Genomic DNA, 18041 nt, shown 5'->3' on the forward strand with positions numbered 1-18041 from the left:
AGTCACAATCTTACAGGAAACAGACCTGGATTTTCATTACATTTCTCCTGTATGGGGCACTGGACAACAGGCATGTGAGTGCAGCATCCGAGGATGGTGACTTCCATTGCTCCGTCTGAGTAGAAGCCACATGTCAGAGGAGAAAGTACAGATGCTAACAGTGTCTGGATCCCTGAGTCACCTTGGTCAAAGTGTCTACCTTTTGGTCATTTGGATGCTGTAACTGCCACCTGACTGGTCTTCTTTGCCCCAGTTTTCCCTTCTCTGTCTCTCCTTCACACAGAGGCCAACTTTATCTTACCCTGATCAAAAGGCGTCCCTGCTGGTCCCCCACTGCTCAGCAGTGCAGCTCCTCACCCCGGAACTGCAGTCCCTCCATCCCTCTGGCCCACCACCCCCACCAAGCCACCTTGCTTAGAGTCCCCGAGCTTCCCATTTCTCTTCTCAGCCTTCCCTCCTGCCTGCCATTTTCAGAGTAGTTCCCTCACCTAGATTGCCACCCTCTTCCACCTGCCAAAATCCAGGCATCAAAGCTCACCCCAAATGTCCCCCGAAGTCTAACAGTGTCATTATCCAGATGGTGATGGTGGTGAGGAGGATGTTGGTGTGTAATGGTTATCGTCACATGCCTGGTCATGCGTTACATGCATGGATTTTCTCACTTCACTACAAGGCGGGTGGTGGTATTATTCCTATTTTACAAAGAAAAAGAAAACACTGAGGCACAAAGAGGTGACATGGCACTTTACTCCACCGTGTATTGCAGTAACTTGTATCCATTTTGCATCTCCCCTCGTAGGTCTTGGGAGCAGGGCCAGGGTCCTGGTCACCTTCTTATGCACCACCCTGCACAGTGCATGCCTGACACATGACGCCACTCAGTGCATTGGGCGTCATTTCAGGGGGACACAAGAACTCAGCTGCTCATTGTGTTTCCTTGCAATCTTCTTCTCACCATGTGACTTGGCTTTACATTCCATAGATCAAGTCTAAGGTGAACGGAGGGGACCCATCTGCCCCGGCAGAAGGGAGCATCATGCAGGTTCCTGAGGGGGACGGGGAAGAAGAGGGAATCCCGTCTCTTTATGGGATGGGGGCAGTCCTCCAAGTGTCCATCGGTGACCCAGGGCAGCTCCAGTTCCTCAAGCCTGGGCAGGACTGGCCACAGTTCTGATGGGTGGATTAGGCAGAAGAAAATGAAAGGTTTGGAATTTATAACTCTGGGGCATCACAGCATGAATACTAGAGACTCAGGGCTGATTAAAGGACCACCAGGCAGAATCAGGACTGTCTAACCTTATTAGCTCTACCCCGGAGGGGAGGAAGGCTGCTCTCTCTCTGTGCCCCCTGCTTTGTCATGGAGAGGACAGACCGAGCCGTGGCTTCCCAGGGTGGGGCCCAGGCCTGCATTCCACCTGGCAGTGGGATCAGCATTCTCAGGATCACAGAAACCGAGAGACTAACTTGGTGTTGACACTTATAAGCCAAGTGATTTCCGGCAAGGACTTACTGGTTCTGAGCCCGTTTCCACCTCTGTTAACTTGAAATAACAGACCTCCGTTTTGTGGTTGATGTCAGGACTAGACATGTCGGTGTACACAGACCATGGGCACAGGGTCCAGCCTCGGAGCACAGGGAAGGGAGAAGTTAGAGCCACATCTCAGGCCCCCACGATGGACACTGCCCTGCTGACATGGGGTGCTTCTCCACTGTGAAGGCATCAGGCTTCGGGGCCCCTGTAGGCCCCGCAGTGCCCAGCAAGCTTTCCCTCAGCACCAGGGGAAGCCTGTCTGAAGAGGGCCGAAAGCCACATTTGTATTGCCCCTGGACAGCCCTTCACATGGCTTCAAAGAACAGGATATTGTTCTGTTCCTGATACTCCATAATAAGAAATGATATATTTTGGTAGTTCTTTGATTTTGTGGGTTCTTAGTGTGCCTGAGCTAGAATTTTGGAGAACATGACTATCATTTGGGGCTTGTGGTTAAGTACAAGTCAGACACTGGACGTAATTCACCACCACTCTGTATTCTCGGGTCTTCCACGTGTCCCCCATCACGAAGGTTTTCTTAGGGTGTTCTGTTTCTTTCCTTATCTCCATATCCGTCTTATGAATTCAAGCAAAGAATAATCCCACTTCAAAAATTGCTCTAAGAAGTTTTAATTTGATTGGTCACCTGAGCTCAGCTAAACCCAAACCCTCAATCTACAAGGGAGGAAAACGAAGGTTGAAAGAGATTAAGTAACATGTTGAGATAATTACAGAGGGTGAGTGGCAGATCCAGAGGAGAAAACAAGTCCACGTGTTCCTAGAGCACAGTCTTTCCTCGAATCGTGTTTCCCATCGTCCTATATTCATGTCCACCTACATCCATGATGTTTCTTATATCCGTATACTTCCCATACTGTGACTTATTCAATACTTTTTCTTCAAATTGATTCACATTTTTATTTGATTAAGTTTATTTTAAAAGGAAATTTTATATCACTACTTTAATGGAAAAGCAGTATCACTTGCCACTAATAGGAATTTACAACTAAAGACAATGCAAAATATAATTATATGAAATTCTAACTAGATATTGTTGCCTGGGCATAGAAAACAAGCTGGAAGTCTATTCTCTTCAATTATAAAGGACAATTGGTAAGTTTCAGAGGTATTAAACAACTAATAGGACTAAGCTAAAATTGATTCTGGACCTGATTTCAGTACTATCTAATGACATCTTTATATCACTGAGAATTTTTCTCCAATAAAATCAGTCATATATTCTCACATTTTGAGACTGCTGCAGTCCACAATGCTGCCACACAAAATCCCTATGTCTCCTTAAAGGTAAGCAGACTCCTCCCTTCTCCCTGCGCAGCAAGCCCCGTCAAAGGTATTACACTAGAAAAGCTTCGTGGACATTTTATTTACTGACCAAATGCCCCACGAATGCCTGACTCTCCTTCATTTTCATAAATTTTTGTAAATTTTCTGACAGACTATTTTGGTCACCCCAGAAACAATGTCAAGATAATTAAATTTTAGATAATAAATCAGGGAAGTTGATCTCAGCAGTGGAAAATGCTGTGATTTAAATTGCCAATATACAGATACTTTTAGTTCTTGGAAGCCACTGCCAACTGTGCCTGCCGGAAGTTAAATTCGCAATAGCTTGCTATGATTGATGCAGGCATTAGTCATTTATAAAAAAAAAAAAAAATCTTGAACTAAGTAATTTGCATCGAAAAGATGACATCAATAACACCACAAGCCTGTTGTTTGGAGAACTGACCACTAGATGGAGCACTTGCAATTCAAAAATTTTTAAAAATCAGTCTCTGAGGTAAAAGCATTTCACCTAAGGATCTATTGTACTTACAAACCTGCATCTACACAAGCGAGAAGGCACCACTGGCCCTGAAGATGGTATTCTTTTCTTTCCTTCCCGACTTTGATATGCCTCTCCCTTTTTCCTCAGGACAGGTCACTTCTCCCCACAGGCAGTGTGTCTGTGTCAGTCACCTTTTAAAACTTCTAGCGTGTCATTATTCTATTTCTAGCCCTGTGACCAAGTAGAAAAATGTGTTCCTTAAGATGTGGTTTCTTTCTTCCCTCTGCCTTGACAGTACTCACTCCTGAACACTACAGCACCACATCTTCAGGTCTCATTCCTGGATGCTAATTTAATGCAGCCCGCAAAAGCACCTTGATTTGTAAGACATTTGTTCTCCGTGAATTACACACCACCTTTATTCTCCCCTGCGATGACAGCAATAAATCTTCTTTAAATTTCTGTTTTGTTTTAAAGGAAGTCCATATCAATGGAGTGGTTGTTCTTGTACCGACTCTTTAAATATGGCCGTAATGAGGTATGTAAGCCCAGTTCTCAGAGTGAGGACAGGAAGCAGGAGTGACACTTCCATGCAATAGGGTCGAAAACAATACAAGACACTGAGACCACTGCAGCAAACCCGTGAGTTTATTTGCAGGTTCTAACCCAGGGCTATCCCTTTCCCCCATGGCTAATGGGTTGTGTGTGTGCATGTGCGTGTGTATTGGTGCGGCATAAATGGCAGGGGTAGGGTAGAACTGAAACAGTTACTTATTTTCTTTCTACACAAATAAGTATGTCCACAAAATCAAGCACAAAAAAGCCTCTTTGTGGCTGGGGTTTCCTGGCTGCAGCCCCAGACCCTAAGAACCCAAAGCTCTATTCCCATGTGGCCTCTCCTAATTTGCTAAATAACCTTGGGCAAGTCACTTAACCTTCCCAAGCCTCAGCTTCTCCATTTATATAGGAGGGTGCAGAGAGCTGTCTCTTCCCCGCTTCTTTGGGAAGTTGTGAGGATTAATGATGAGAGAAAGGCAGGCAAGGGTCTGGAGTTTCTTTCAGAAAGGTACTGCTTACCCTTGGATGAGAGTCATAAAAATAAACAGAATAAGTACACACCAGCAATCCAGGCCAAAGTCGCAAGGGCTCTGTATCCTGTGGGTTTTCACATTTTCTATTCTTCAAAGAAGGTTGGCAGAAACAAAACAAAAATATCTAATAAAGCCTTTGTTTGACAAAATTCTCACTGGATTTTTACCTGATTAGTCTGTGTCTATAGATGAAATGATTTTAAATGTCCTGAAAGAACTGAAAGGGAAAAAAACGACTCTGCCCAAAGACGCCGGGTGTTCCTGCCTTGCACAGAGAGGAGGGAACTCCTCTGACAATTAGCCTTCTATTTTGGTGACAGTAATTATCACCATTAGGGGCTTTGCTTTTCCTCTTATGATGAAATATATATTCATGCTGCAGAGGCCCGATCTGAGGACTATTTGGGCAGAACCCAAAATGCAAGGAGAGGATCGATTTTAACCTATTTTAAAACATTTGATCTAATTTGATATTTCTAGTTTTCAACGGCTTACAGCAAATAGATGAAAATAAATGTCTTGTCACATGTTGTGCTGCAGACTATGCCTTTTGGTTTTCAAAGACTCCTGAAAACAGGAGGAGAATCCTCTATGAGCTGCATCTGATGCCTCAGGATTTTCCAGCTGTCATTGTTCAAAGGTCTATTTTTTGGAGCCTTGTGGAATGACCAAGTGGATTATTTGCTCTAGAATTCTGTAAGTGATCTGCTTCTCAGAGCCCTTTGGCTATAATAAAAAAAGGGATCTGGCAGAGGGAGGGTGGTAGGTCCTCTAAAGTATTTATGGTGTGTGTATGCATTTTTGTGTATATTTTAAGGACAGACATCTAATTCTGATATCTGTAGAGAGGAAAAAACAATAAATAATCATGGATTGTGTGGCTGCTTGCTTTCTTTTCTGAAGTCTAATTACTGTAGTGGCCCACTGCCTTGATTAAGGCTTTCCTCCTTAAATAATTAATTCGCCTTTATGCAAGTGTATCTGCCTCTTACAAATCTTAACACATAACACTGAGGACCCAGGCTCAGCAAACCCACTTTCAAGCACATAAATAATTGCCTTGGAATTAACTATTAACCTTGGTAAAAGAGGGCTAAACATTAGTATACTGTATTAATTCAAAACAGGTATTAGCTGTTTGGTGTTAGAAAATATTATAAACACATATACATTTATAAATCTACATGGCTGATGAGTTTAGTTAGTTGGAATATGTTAATGAGTCCAAAGGAATAGTTTCAACGTACATATTGAAGCAAATTGCTTCAATGTATTTCACAAACTTTTGTGCCAACCAGACTTTTTTTTTTTAATGAAGACCCTGGAAGCAAGAAGAACTGGAATTGAGTGTATAAATGGCTTATGAGGGAACCTCACCCACCTGTAGCAAAATCTCACCACACATGACCTATGACAGTGGGTAGGTGACATCTTTTTGCATATGTCAAGAATTTGAGTGTTGAATACACAGAAGCTCAAGCCCATTCACTGAGCTGCTTGATTCATGGTGAGCAGGGTTTTAGGTAAAGAGAAATTAATAGAAATCCTCGGTTTCCTATGTCTGTCTCTCTTCACTACCGTTCTCACTGGGTAAGAGAATGTTAGAACGCCACAGGCACCCGCATCACTTTGCAGTGAGGGAACTGAGGCCTAGACAGCATTCTCTCTTCATTGCTCCCAGTCCCATCTGTGCCCTATATTCAGATGTGACCACGTTCCCTTTCCACGCAGCCGAGGGGGCTTGGGATGGAGTGGGACAGGGCAAGGTATGCTCTCACTGGGAGGGCTGTGGACTGTCCCTCTGTCTCCAAGGTCCCTGAGCCATCAAACTCCAGGGCCTCCATGTTATCCTTATGAAACTGGACCCTTCACATCAACCCACTCTGGCCAGGAGTTTGTCTTCAGCATCAGCTGACACTATTCTTAACCTTCACCAATTTCTGACATCTTGGGGTTCACCTTTGTCGTGAGCTTATTCCCCAGCTCAAGTTTGAAGTTACAGTTATCAAAAGCCTGTGTCCTCTGTTAGCTTCCTAGACCATGCATTCCAAGAGCAGTTCCCAATCACAGCCGGTGCAGCTGATCCTGCCCAGCTCCCTCCCAGCCGGTTATGAAACATCTGGTGTTAAACTTTTCCCTTTAACTCCCCGTCCCCAAAAATGCACTGGTATTTGTGATTTCTACTCCAGAAGAAATTCTTTCTTGCTGGACTTATAAAGTCAGGCGATGCATCTATGAGCCTCACATTTGGTTTGGGGGGTTTTTGTTTTGTTTTTTGTAGCAGTGGATTTGGTCTTTTCTTCATTTGTTTTGCTATTATTGATGTTGTCCATATGAAGTGAAATCCCACAGCAAAGTGTACCAGGCAGAATCACCAGACCTGTGCTTTGAAAAGTCCACACAGGCTTAATTTCTGCAAAACTTCCTTTCTGCCACTGGATTCAGTCCTTAAAGATAGGGAAGGGGGCATCAGGGTAAAGAGAGACATGAAAGAAACTTCTTAAACTGGGCGCATTTCCCCAGGTTCCAAGATTTTTCAACAAACCAGCTTTTAGGAAACGATTCTCTTAGAATTCTTGGTAAACTCACCACTGTCTTAAATCGCTTTTAGCTGGTCTGTATCAAGGGCAGGGCAAGCAGAAAATAAATTTTCCCTGGATGAGCTGTGCCCTGAAGTGGTATTTCCAGCAAGAGAAAGGGAGACTAGGAATCGTCAGCATTGATAAGTAGTACTGATTGTGTGTCTACCCACGGCTGACAGCTGAGGAATGCGCTGAAGATCAGAAAGCAAGGGGACGGGGTATTTGGGAAACTTTATAAATATTTGTGTTAAAAGGAGGTAGCTCATGAGTCTAAAAACAAGGTATCAAAAGTGGAAGGGGCAGGTGGATTCTCCCAGGTCCATACTTTCAAGCAATCCCTGGAATAACTGAACTGACGAGGGAAGGAAAGAGTGGGAGGGTGTGCAATACGGGTGTATTAGTCAATGGTTTTCCTACTGTAAAATAGAGCGCCTTTGTTGGTTTGTTGTTTATTTGCTTTTTTTTTTTTTCATTTTTTGCCAGATTGCATGTTTGAAATTTTCTTATTTGATCTTTAAATAGTCCTGGGGAAACACTTATAAGGCAGATAAAATGTTTGCAAACTTTTGTATATTTCATTAAAAAATAAATATTACAGAAGAGGTTGTAGCGTAATTAGCAAAGCAAATCTGTCCTTCCTTGGGCCATGATTATAGCGAGGTCATTCCCCTTAGTTTTTCTATTAGTAAAGATGCAGATGCTACGTTTTACCAACCAGCTGAGTTGGTATTTAAAAGGATTTTAAGCTATCTCTAGAACTCCATGTTCTATTATAATAAGATTTATAGCTCTGTACATTTTGTGCAGTGATAGAAAGTTACTGCTCTATATCATCATTATTCTGAAATCGTCAGGTCTTTGCAATAATTCACGACTTTGACAATGAAGGATTTCGCCAACAAATCTGGCATATTGCTCTCTTCTTATTCTGGGTAAGGTTTCGAATTAATCCAATTGAAATTTTAAGAAACAGTGCTTATATTTTTCCAATATCAAGTGCAATTATTACATTTTTGTACTTCTGCTATATTTCTTAACTCTTTGTGAACATTTAAAAGCATGCTTTTTCTAGTGTTTCTCCTAAACAGGTTTTTGTGACTATTATTAGAACACCATTGGTCTCATTGACTAGCTGCAATTCAATATTTACCAATAAGCAGACAGACATAAAAGGCCAGATTTCTTCACATGACAGAGATGGTCGCTGTGATAAACATTTGTAGCACATTGTTTTTAAAAGTTGGAGGCAGTTCTCCTCCTCAGACGTTTCTTTAAATCTTAACGTCACTTTCCCACTACATTCCTAAATGATAGTAAAAAAAAAAATTAGGAAATCCACAGATTTCCAATCAAATAATAGCTTTATGCCTGGGATTTGGAAACACAATCTGGTGGTTATGTTGATTACTGAACAGGGTCAAAGAAGCATTTTTTAAAGAACATTATCAGGGGGAGGGAAGTAGCATTTATTGGATACCTGCTATGAGCCCCTGTGCTAAATGCTTTCCTAAATTGTCAAATAAAATACTAATTACAAGTCCATGGCATAGTATAGTGGGTTGAATTGTGTCCCCGAAAAAGATATGCTCAAGTCCTAACCTCCCCGCCAGTTAATGTGACCTTATTTGAAATAGGGTTTTTGCAGATGTGATCAAGTTAAGAGGAAGTCATACTGATTTAGGATGAGCCTTAAATCCAATGGCTGGTCTCCTTACAAGAGAAAGGAGAGGGAGACTGGATACAGAGACTGGAGGGTACACACAGGGAGGAAGGTCGTGTGACCACAGAGGCAGAGGCTGAGTGACAGACACAAGCCAAGGAACGTCAGAGATGTCCGGCAACTGCCAAGAGCCAAGACAGATCCCTGGGGCAGATTGTCCCTCAGAGCTTCTGGAAGGAACGAACTCTGCCAACACCTTGATTTTGGACTTCTGGCTTCCCAAACTGTGAGAGAATAAATTTCTGTTGTTTTAATTCACCTAGCATGTGGTACTTATTGTTACAGCAGCCCTAGGAAACTAATACACACGGGTACTGTGGTATTACCTCTATTTCACTACAAGAAATTTGCCCAAGACCATCTGGTTAGTTAGTGACAGGTGCTGGATTCAAACCCAGGCCTGATGCCGGGGTCTGTGTGCATTTCCCAACACTTGCCAGATCACTGTGCACATGACTCTGCAAACTTGATCTCTTCTCTATTTGGTCTAAACTTTTTGGGAATAAACGTTATGACCACATGTCCATAGGATGGGGAGGCAATGCTGTAACATGGTGACCTGTTTTCAGACTTGAAATAACATAGACCCCACTGACTGGAGCCAACTCCTGGCATATCGTACAGTGTCCCTTATGACAGCAAAGTGATGTGAAATTATGCATGAATTGGTTAAATATTTGAAACATACCAACTAGACTAACTGAATTTTCCATCTTTGGTGAATTCCAAAGATGTTTGTTACTGTCATTAACCCTTACACCTATTGAGTTCCCAGGACAAATAGCAGATCCAGGGAAATTTACTCTTACTTCCACATGTCAGTTATTTTGTTTTTCAGTTTATACAACCTTCCCCCAAAAGATTTAATTCTTCTTTCATAAAACCTTTATAAACATTTAATATTCACTAAGGCTTCTATAACTATGCATGATATTAGTTTATTTGGGAGCAGCTATCTATCAAATAATAAACTGAATGTGAACCTTTTTGATATTATTAACTTTTCCAAATTTGAATAAATTCAGAGCATTTGATCTTGACAATTAAGGACTAATTTTCTAGTTCCAGGAGTTGTTGCTAGAGGTGGCTATTTTTCCTCCACATGAGTGAACCATGGTACAAGGAACCTAGACTCACAGGCTGTGAGTGAAACACAAGGGGACTTCAGTGCTGGTGGAGGAGGAGGAGGAGGATCAGCACAGGAGGACTCTCGGAGGTGTGATTTCTGCCCACGTGGGCAGGGGACAAGGCACACTGATGGTGCAGGAGGGCGGGGGGCTGGAGCCCTTCTCACAGCTTTATGGACTTCAGGAAACCAGGTCCTTCCTTGCCCATGGGTGAGGCTCAGCGAGAACCAGGATGCTCAGCCCAGATGAATCCCTGATTCTTTAAAAACTTATTTAAAAAAAGCTAATCATACAGTAATTCAGCAAACACAAAATTGGCTACTAGGTTCAACCTGGTTTATTAGGATCAGTTTGTATCAGCAATCTGTATCTTCCAGGTTCATAAGCTTCGGTCTTTTTAGGAGACAGGCAGATTACCAAAAAACGAAGTCTTGGAACAGAGTGGTACTTGCTTGCAGAACTTCAGGCTCTGAGAAAGGGGAACCTACCAGAGCAATGGCGGTATAGAATGTTTTATTTTTTTATTCCCCAACCCCAACTCGTTCTTGTGTGCACTATGGAACCTCTACCAACTACACGTTTGACCAGACAGTATCTCCTTTCAGACGGCCTTGCCCGCAGCATCATTTTGCCCCTACTTATCCCCCAGTTCCAAGCAGGAGGGCAGGAAGGTGTAGCCTGGCCTCTTCCCCTGCAGTCTGTGGACAAGTCTTTGGCATTCGGAGCTGGGTATCACTGCAGCATTGCTCCAGCTGAGGGATAGTCAGTGGGGCAGAGGTGGGAGTGGTGATATCAGAGTCCCCGGGAAGAGTGTTTACGGTACCTAGGAATCTTGGTGGGGGGAGAGTGAACTTGTGAATGCTCCAACAGCCACCAGGTACTCCTGATCTGCTCTTCCCTCTCTCAACAGCAGAGAAGGACTCCCACACTGTAATGGTTAACTTTAGGCCTCACCTTGACTAGAATGAGAAATACCTAGGAACCTGGTAAAGCATTATTTTGGGTGTGTTGTGTTTCCAGAGGAGATTAGCATGTGAGCCTGAGTGGATGGGGTGGGAAAGATCAGCCCTCGACACGAGCAGGCACTGGCCAATCCAGTGGGGGCCAGGAGAGACCAAAAACAGAGGAAAAAGTGAATCTCTTGCTCTTTTTCCACTGGAGCTAGGACATACTCTTCTCTCCTGCCCATGGACATCTGAACTTGAGACTCGTCAGCCTTGGGTTCCAGGATTTACACCAGCAGCACCCCTGACTCTCAGGACTTTGGCCTCAGACTGAGAATCACACCATCAGCTTCCCTGGTTCTGAGGCCTTTGGACTTGGACTGAACCACGCTACTGGCATCCAGTTTGCAGACGGCCTGTCATGGGACTCCTCAGCCTTCATAATCATGTGAGCCAATTCCCCTAATAAATCCCTTTGCACACATCTATATACATAGCCTATTGGTTCTGTCTCTCTGGTGAGCCCTGATGAACACACACTCCCTTCAGAGCAGACCGTGTCAGACAAGGAGCTCCAGAAAAACAAACCCTCACCTCTTAGTGCCTTTATAATTCAAGTGAAAAACTGAGGAGAAATAAATCCTTTCCTGGTCAATACTTTCTTCTTTCATGTTATGAGATAAATATTGGGCAAACCAAAGTTTTTCTTGAAGACAGACATGCATTTCCAAATGCAGTGGGAAGACACTGCCTGTTTTATCTCCTTTTCCTGAGTGTTTATATGTACTCACATTCTCTTTCTCAATCACTTCCCAACTCACCGATGAAAAATGTTTTTGAATTTTTAGAAAAGTACAGAGAATAATAAAACAAATATCCTTGAATCCATTTCCAAGGATGAATAAACATCTTTGTTTTGCCATATTTCCTTGAGATCTTCTTTTAAAAGCTTTATTGAGATATAATTCTCATACTCTGCAATTCACTCATTTAAAGTATGAGTGAATTTATTGTATGTATATACAATTCAAAAATTTTGGCATTTTTTAAATTATGGCAAAGCATATATAACACAGACTTTTCCATTTTAACCATTTCTGAATACCATTCAGTGTCATTAATTACATTCATAATATTGTGCAGGCATCACCACTATGTCCAAAACTTTTTCATTACCCCAAACAGGGACTCTGTAGCCATTGAACAGTAGCTCCCTTGATCCTGGTAATCCCTAATCTATTTTATAAATTTGCTTATTCTACATATTTCATATAAGTGGAACCATACAATATTTGCTTTTTTGTGTTTGCTTTATTTCACTTAGCAAAATGTTTCCAAGTTTCACCCATGTTGTAGCATGTATCAGAACCTTATTCCTTTTTATGGCTAAATAATATTCCATTTCATGTACTTACCACATTTAAAAAATATATTCATCACTTGAAGAACAATTGGGTTGTTTCCATCTTTTCTTATTGTGAATAATGCTGCAATGGACATTGGCCTACAGGTATCTGTTTGAGTCCCCACTTTCAATTCCTTGTGCATATGACTAAATGTAGAATTACTGGGTCATATGGTAATTCTATGTTTAGCTTTTTGAGGAACTGTCAAATTGTCTTCAATAGCAGATATACATTGCTGCGAGCAGTGTATGAAGGTTCCAACTTCTGAACATCTTCACCAAAACTTATTTTTTGTTTTTGATTTTTTTCCTTTTTTTTTTTTGTCTTTTTTCGTGACCGGCAACGGATCGCAACCCTCAGTGTCGCGCCCGTACTGGACCGGGACCGGCAACAGGATCGTCATATGGTAATTCTATGTTTAGCTTTTTGAGGAACTGTCAAATTGTCTTCAATAGCAGATATACATTGCTGCGAGCAGTGTATGAAGGTTCCAACTTCTGAACATCTTCACCAAAACTTATTTTTTGTTTTTGATTTTTTTCCTTTTTTTTTTTTGTCTTTTTTCGTGACCGGCAACGGATCGCAACCCTCAGTGTCACACCCGTACCGGACCGGGACCGGCAACGGGATCGCAACCCTCGGTGTTGCTCCCGCACCTCGCTCAGCCAGTGAGCGGCCGGTCTGTATGTGGGATCCGAACCCTCGGCAGGAGCGCCGCTGCGCTTCCCAAGCCCTGTTTTTGATTTTTTTAATAGCCATTTTAGTTGATGTGAAGTATCTCATTGTGGTTTTGATTTGTTTTGATTTGCATTTTTCTCCTGACTAATGATGTCAAACATCTTTTTATGTGCTTACTGGTTATTTGTATACCTTCTTTAGAGAAATGTATGTTCAAGATCTTTCTCTTTTTAAAGTTGGGTTATTTATCTTTATGTTGTTGAATTGTAGAGCTCTTCATATATTCTGAAAGTTAAATTCTTCTCAGATATAGGCTTTCAAATATTTTCTCCCATTCTGTGGGTTTTTTCACTCTCTTGATAATGTCCTTTGATGCACAAGAGTCTTAAATTTTGGTGAAGTCCACTTTATTTTTTCTTTTGTTATTCTTGCTTTGGGGCTTCAGATCTTTTTTTTAACATAAGAAATAAAACACAACTGATAAAGATGCTTTTCCCTCTGTATTTCTTTTTTTTTTTTTTTGTCTCTTTTTTTTTTTTTTCGTGTCCGGCAACGGATCGCAACCCTCAGTGTCGCCCCCGTACCGGACCGGGACCGGTAACGGGATCGCAACCCTCGGTGTTGCCCCCGCGCCTCGCTCAGCCAGTGAGCGGGAACCGGTCTGCATGTGGGATCCGAACCCTCGGCGGGAGAGCTGCCGCGCTTCCCAAGCGGCGCACTAGTGCAGTGCGCCACCGGGCCGGCCCCCTTCCCTCTGTATTTCTCCCTAATCAAGCTCCCCTTCCTCCTCAGAGAATATCACTATCATGAATTTGGTGTGACATTTCCTATTCACGTTTTTATACCTTCAGTACACGTATGCACACAAATCATAATTAGCATTTGTATGTGATTTTTAAATTGGACATAGTCTCGTTTTTCTTTCTACACTTTCTTCTTGGACCACATTTGAGACGTGTCAGTGTGATTCACGACTAGTTTATTCATTGTCATTGCTATGACGTGTTCAATCAAATGATCAGGTAGTGATACTCAAGACATTTAACAACTGGCATGGCTCTGGCATCAACCAACACACATGGGTGCTCATCACAAGCAATGGCACCTCTGGGTACCTGTGCACACCTATGTGCACCTGTGCACAGCTGCCGAGCACCAGCCCAGCTTCCACACTTTATTTACCCATTCCATTATTGTGGAAATTTAGTTTGTTTCCAGTCTTCCACTGTTGTAAATAATACTGCTAGAAGTATTCTTGTTGCCATCTCTTTATACACATGTGTGAGAACTTCTCTAGGATACACCCTTAGGAGTGGAATTGGTGGGTGGCCTGCTACACACATGTTCCATTTTATTCTCCCTGTTGTATCAGAATTGTGGCTAAGGCCTAAAGATGAGGAGAAAAGATGTTAAGATCCCCACATTCCATCTAACCACTGTGATGTCACGGCAGCTGTGACTGGCTACCTCCCAGGAGGACATACTGAGAAGCACCAGTGCTGAGAATAAATCTGTTCTCTAATCACTCCCATCCAAGTCAACCTAAGGGGAGAACAGGCAGAGAGGAGGGAGTCCTTTGGGAGTACTAAGTTCACAAAGAGAGGATATTTCCTCCTTTCACTCTGCTGCAATGTCACCATGAAAGCCAAGGAAGGAAGACCAAAGATAATCACTGATAAAGGTTTTCTGGGCATTTGTCAGAATCATTCTCCTTCCCTTTCATATATAAACTAAGGCAGGGTTTGGTCTTCTTTCATGGAAAATTGGCTGAGTACCTGGACCTGCACAGTGCCTGATGCTTGCAGGGTGTGGAGAAAAGATGCAAGAGAGAGAGGGCAGGACTGAGACAGGGGCAGCCTACACTCCCACCATTTAGTATGGCCAACATGTGACTGTTGGTCTATGTGAGTTGAGGGGACACCATGGAGGGTGGATGGACTTGAATCATCTTGGTGATACTCCCACAAGAGTGCCATCCTCTAGAGGACGATCGTACTCTGTGGAGAAACTGAGGCAGCATGGAAGAAGTTAAGAGAGATTAGATCCATGTCAAACAGCCACTCAGGGCACGAGTCCCCAGGGAGCCCTTCAAAGAATCCACACCTATGCCCATGGGAGCCCAGCATTTGGATCCTGCCATGTGGAGGAGGAGATCAACCGCTCATTGATGTGGGCCCAAGAAACAGCAAAGAGAGAGGTCCACAGAGAGACAACAGCTCCCTCACTCCATCATATGACAGAACTTTGCCATTTCCCTTTCCTCTTCCCCACCCACCTAGAGAGGAGGAAGAAGAGACAAAGAAAAGTGGTCCCCAGTAGCGACCCACCCCCACCAGCTGTGAGAGCCTGCACTACAGCCTCTGCTGTGAGAGCAGGAAAAGAGCTTTGCATCAGGCAAGGGATCAAAGCTTTAAAACAATCAGGACTCGGTTCTAAACACACCAATAAGCAAAAGTGGCTAAAAGCTGCAGAATCTGGTCAAAGGTTATTGGGGGATCCTGTTCCTTAGCTGGCGGGGAGACTCAACATGGTGTACTTGGGGCATTTGTCAGAGAGAATAAGATCTCATCATGTTTATAACCTAATGAGACTAGACTGCTCAATAAACTTGTGAAACCTGATAAACTAGTGGTACCAGGAACTGCCAAGGTGCTCTGCAAGTGGGGTACTTGTTTATATCCCCCCAGCAGGGAATGAGAGCTCTACTGCCAATCTGCTTGGGTCCACAGTGATATCTCAGTATTATTTCTACTTGCTTATATCTTCTTTTTATTCATGAAAGAAACAGCCTTACCCAAACCCAAGAAAATTGCCGAAACAGTCATCACTACTATATGAATGGGTTCATTTTCATTTTCACAAAGAGAACTTAATTAGCCCTAAAATTTTAATTTTGAAGTAGCCAAGAAAACATACCCAGCTCAATATTTTCCCTTTATTAGAATCCTGGCTTCCTCAGGGCCCTTAAAAGCTCTCCTCTCTTCGTTCTGCCCTCTCCTCCCAGCGATGGCCAGAGGCATCCCATGAGATGAGCCTGCAAGCCTGGGAAGCCCAAAGGCTCAGGAAACCAGACCAGGCTCTGACTCTGGCTCTTAGTTCAGAATCCTTTTGCTCGGATCTCCCACTCTCAGTTTTCCACTCGTTTGCCTCACCTTGGTCTTGTGTCTCTGTCCATGCTTTGTTTCTTCAGATGGACAGCCAGGTAGACTGCAGATTTGACTGTGTGTGGATGGCTCACAGCCTCAGCCCACAGGCCGGGTCTGCCTCCTGCGTCCTCCCCACCATTGCTGATCTCTCAGAGTCCAGCCTCCTGGGATCCTGTGTCTGGAAGGAGGGTTGGACCCACCCTGAACATGGGAGGGAGTTTGAACACACCATGCATGCAATCCCCCTGCACTGTATTTTTAATTTAAATGGATAGACTTGCAGGCTAATTGTTGACCCGCTACCCTCAGCTGACAGTGTGTATACAGGAAAGAGCCCTTGAAGGTAAAAGAGCATTACAGCCAGATTTAAGAAACCATGCATCTCTCACAAACCTGCACAAGTCACAGTTTGATGAAAATTACAGTCAAACCTTGTGTTGTAAACTGCTGTTTACTGGGGAAAAAGAGAAAAAATCCTGTAAGATACAGAAATAGTGTGTGAGACAAGCCGGCAGGGTGCTCGGAATCATTATGATGTGTAAAGAATTCCTTGACAGTGACGGATCACCTCGGGAGCATCTGAGCGGGGCCTTTTGTTTATCCTCACTTGCCTTTGCATTTATGTCATGTCTTTCACTCGGGGGTGAGATTTCGTCTTTGAAATTTGAAACGATTTTAACTCCAGAAAGAGGTTTACTCGGCTTTCATGGACTAGTTTGTTGTGGCCCCCACCCCAACTTCTCCTCCCTGCCCCCCTGCCTGTCTCCCTCCCTTCCAGCTGGGGTGTGTCCATCCTGGGTACCAGATGCACAATGGTTAAGCCAGTGCAGTTCCCCAAGTTGAACTTGTTATTGATTAGCACTTCCTAAATCAAACAGAATTGCTGATCGCTAGTGCAGGACATCGCCACTTGCTTGGGATCCAAGTTCTGCTGCAGTGTTTGTGCCTGAGCAGGCACAAGGGGATTTTTGATGTGTCCCCCTAATTTAATCACTGTTGTTGCCTGCAAAGGAAGGAGAATGGCAACTTTCATTGCCGATTCGTGTTTCTTAAGCTCCGACTGTGTGTGTGGCAGTGTGCAGTCACAGAGGGGATTTTGACAATTAGCAGGAGCTGCTGTCTTTGCTCTCCTTAGCTGTGATAATTAATGCCTTAGGACATTTTTATGAGTTGGTATGTGCCTGGCACATGACACATAGTACTGAGAGCATCAATTACATATGACCCTTTTAAAAGTATGGGGAATTTAACAAAGAGGCCATTTTCTCCATTTGGTTTGTAAGATACACTAGCAGGTAATTGAAATATTGGTGAATAGAGAGAGTCTGTTTGCAAATCAGCCACTACCAGTCATCTGTCCAAGAGTATGAGAACCAACCTCACTCTGTGTCACCTCCCTCCAATTTCTGCTGTTGGTGACGTATTGGGACACAAGTTAGTGATTTCCATGTGTATATGCCTGTGTCTTTTCCTTCCTGCACTCTGCCCCCCAACTCACCCCGGAAAGATACTGATGAAATTTAAGTTAATTTTAAAAATCTTTTTGAGATAATTTCCAATTTAAAGAAAAGTTACAAGAGTAGCATAAAGAACTCCTGCATACCTCTTACATATCTTCACAATTGTTAATTTTTTACCCCATTTTATTATTCTCCCTCTTTCTCTCTTTATCTACAACACACACGCAAGTAGAATTGTTTTTCTTAACCATTTGAAAGCAAGTTATATGCAACATGCCTGCTTGTCCCTAAATACATTAATGTGTATTACCTAAGAAGAAGAATGTTCTTTTATATAACCGTAGTATTACCACATTCAAAACATTTAACACTGATACTATTATGTAAACTTAGCTCATATTCAAATTTTATCAATTGTACTGCTATGGACTGAATTGGTCCCCTGAAAATTCATATGTTGAAGCATGAACCCTCAATGTGAAGGTATTTGGAGACCAGGCATGTGGGAGGTAATTAGGTTTAGATAAGGTCATGAGGGGATAGTACCCTTATAAGAAGAGACACCAG

General features: G+C 42.9%; 1 protein-coding gene across 1 annotated transcript in view; it reads left to right on the plus strand.

Moving 5' to 3' along the window:
- The window catches only part of LOC103593455 (chromosome unknown open reading frame, human C3orf55), a gene marked incomplete at its 5' end in the record, with an annotated part of 36109 nt that extends 34935 nt beyond the window's left edge, over positions 1–1174 (plus strand). Inside the window, 1 exon segment of the mRNA XM_008576434.1 lies at positions 983–1174. Coding sequence (XP_008574656.1) covers positions 983–1174 — 192 coding nt within the window.
- Between the last annotated feature and the right edge of the window lie 16867 nt (positions 1175–18041).

Source organism: Galeopterus variegatus, unplaced genomic scaffold, assembly GCF_000696425.1.
Source record: "Galeopterus variegatus unplaced genomic scaffold, G_variegatus-3.0.2 Scaffold1348, whole genome shotgun sequence".
Classification (NCBI taxonomy): domain Eukaryota; kingdom Metazoa; phylum Chordata; class Mammalia; order Dermoptera; family Cynocephalidae; genus Galeopterus; species Galeopterus variegatus.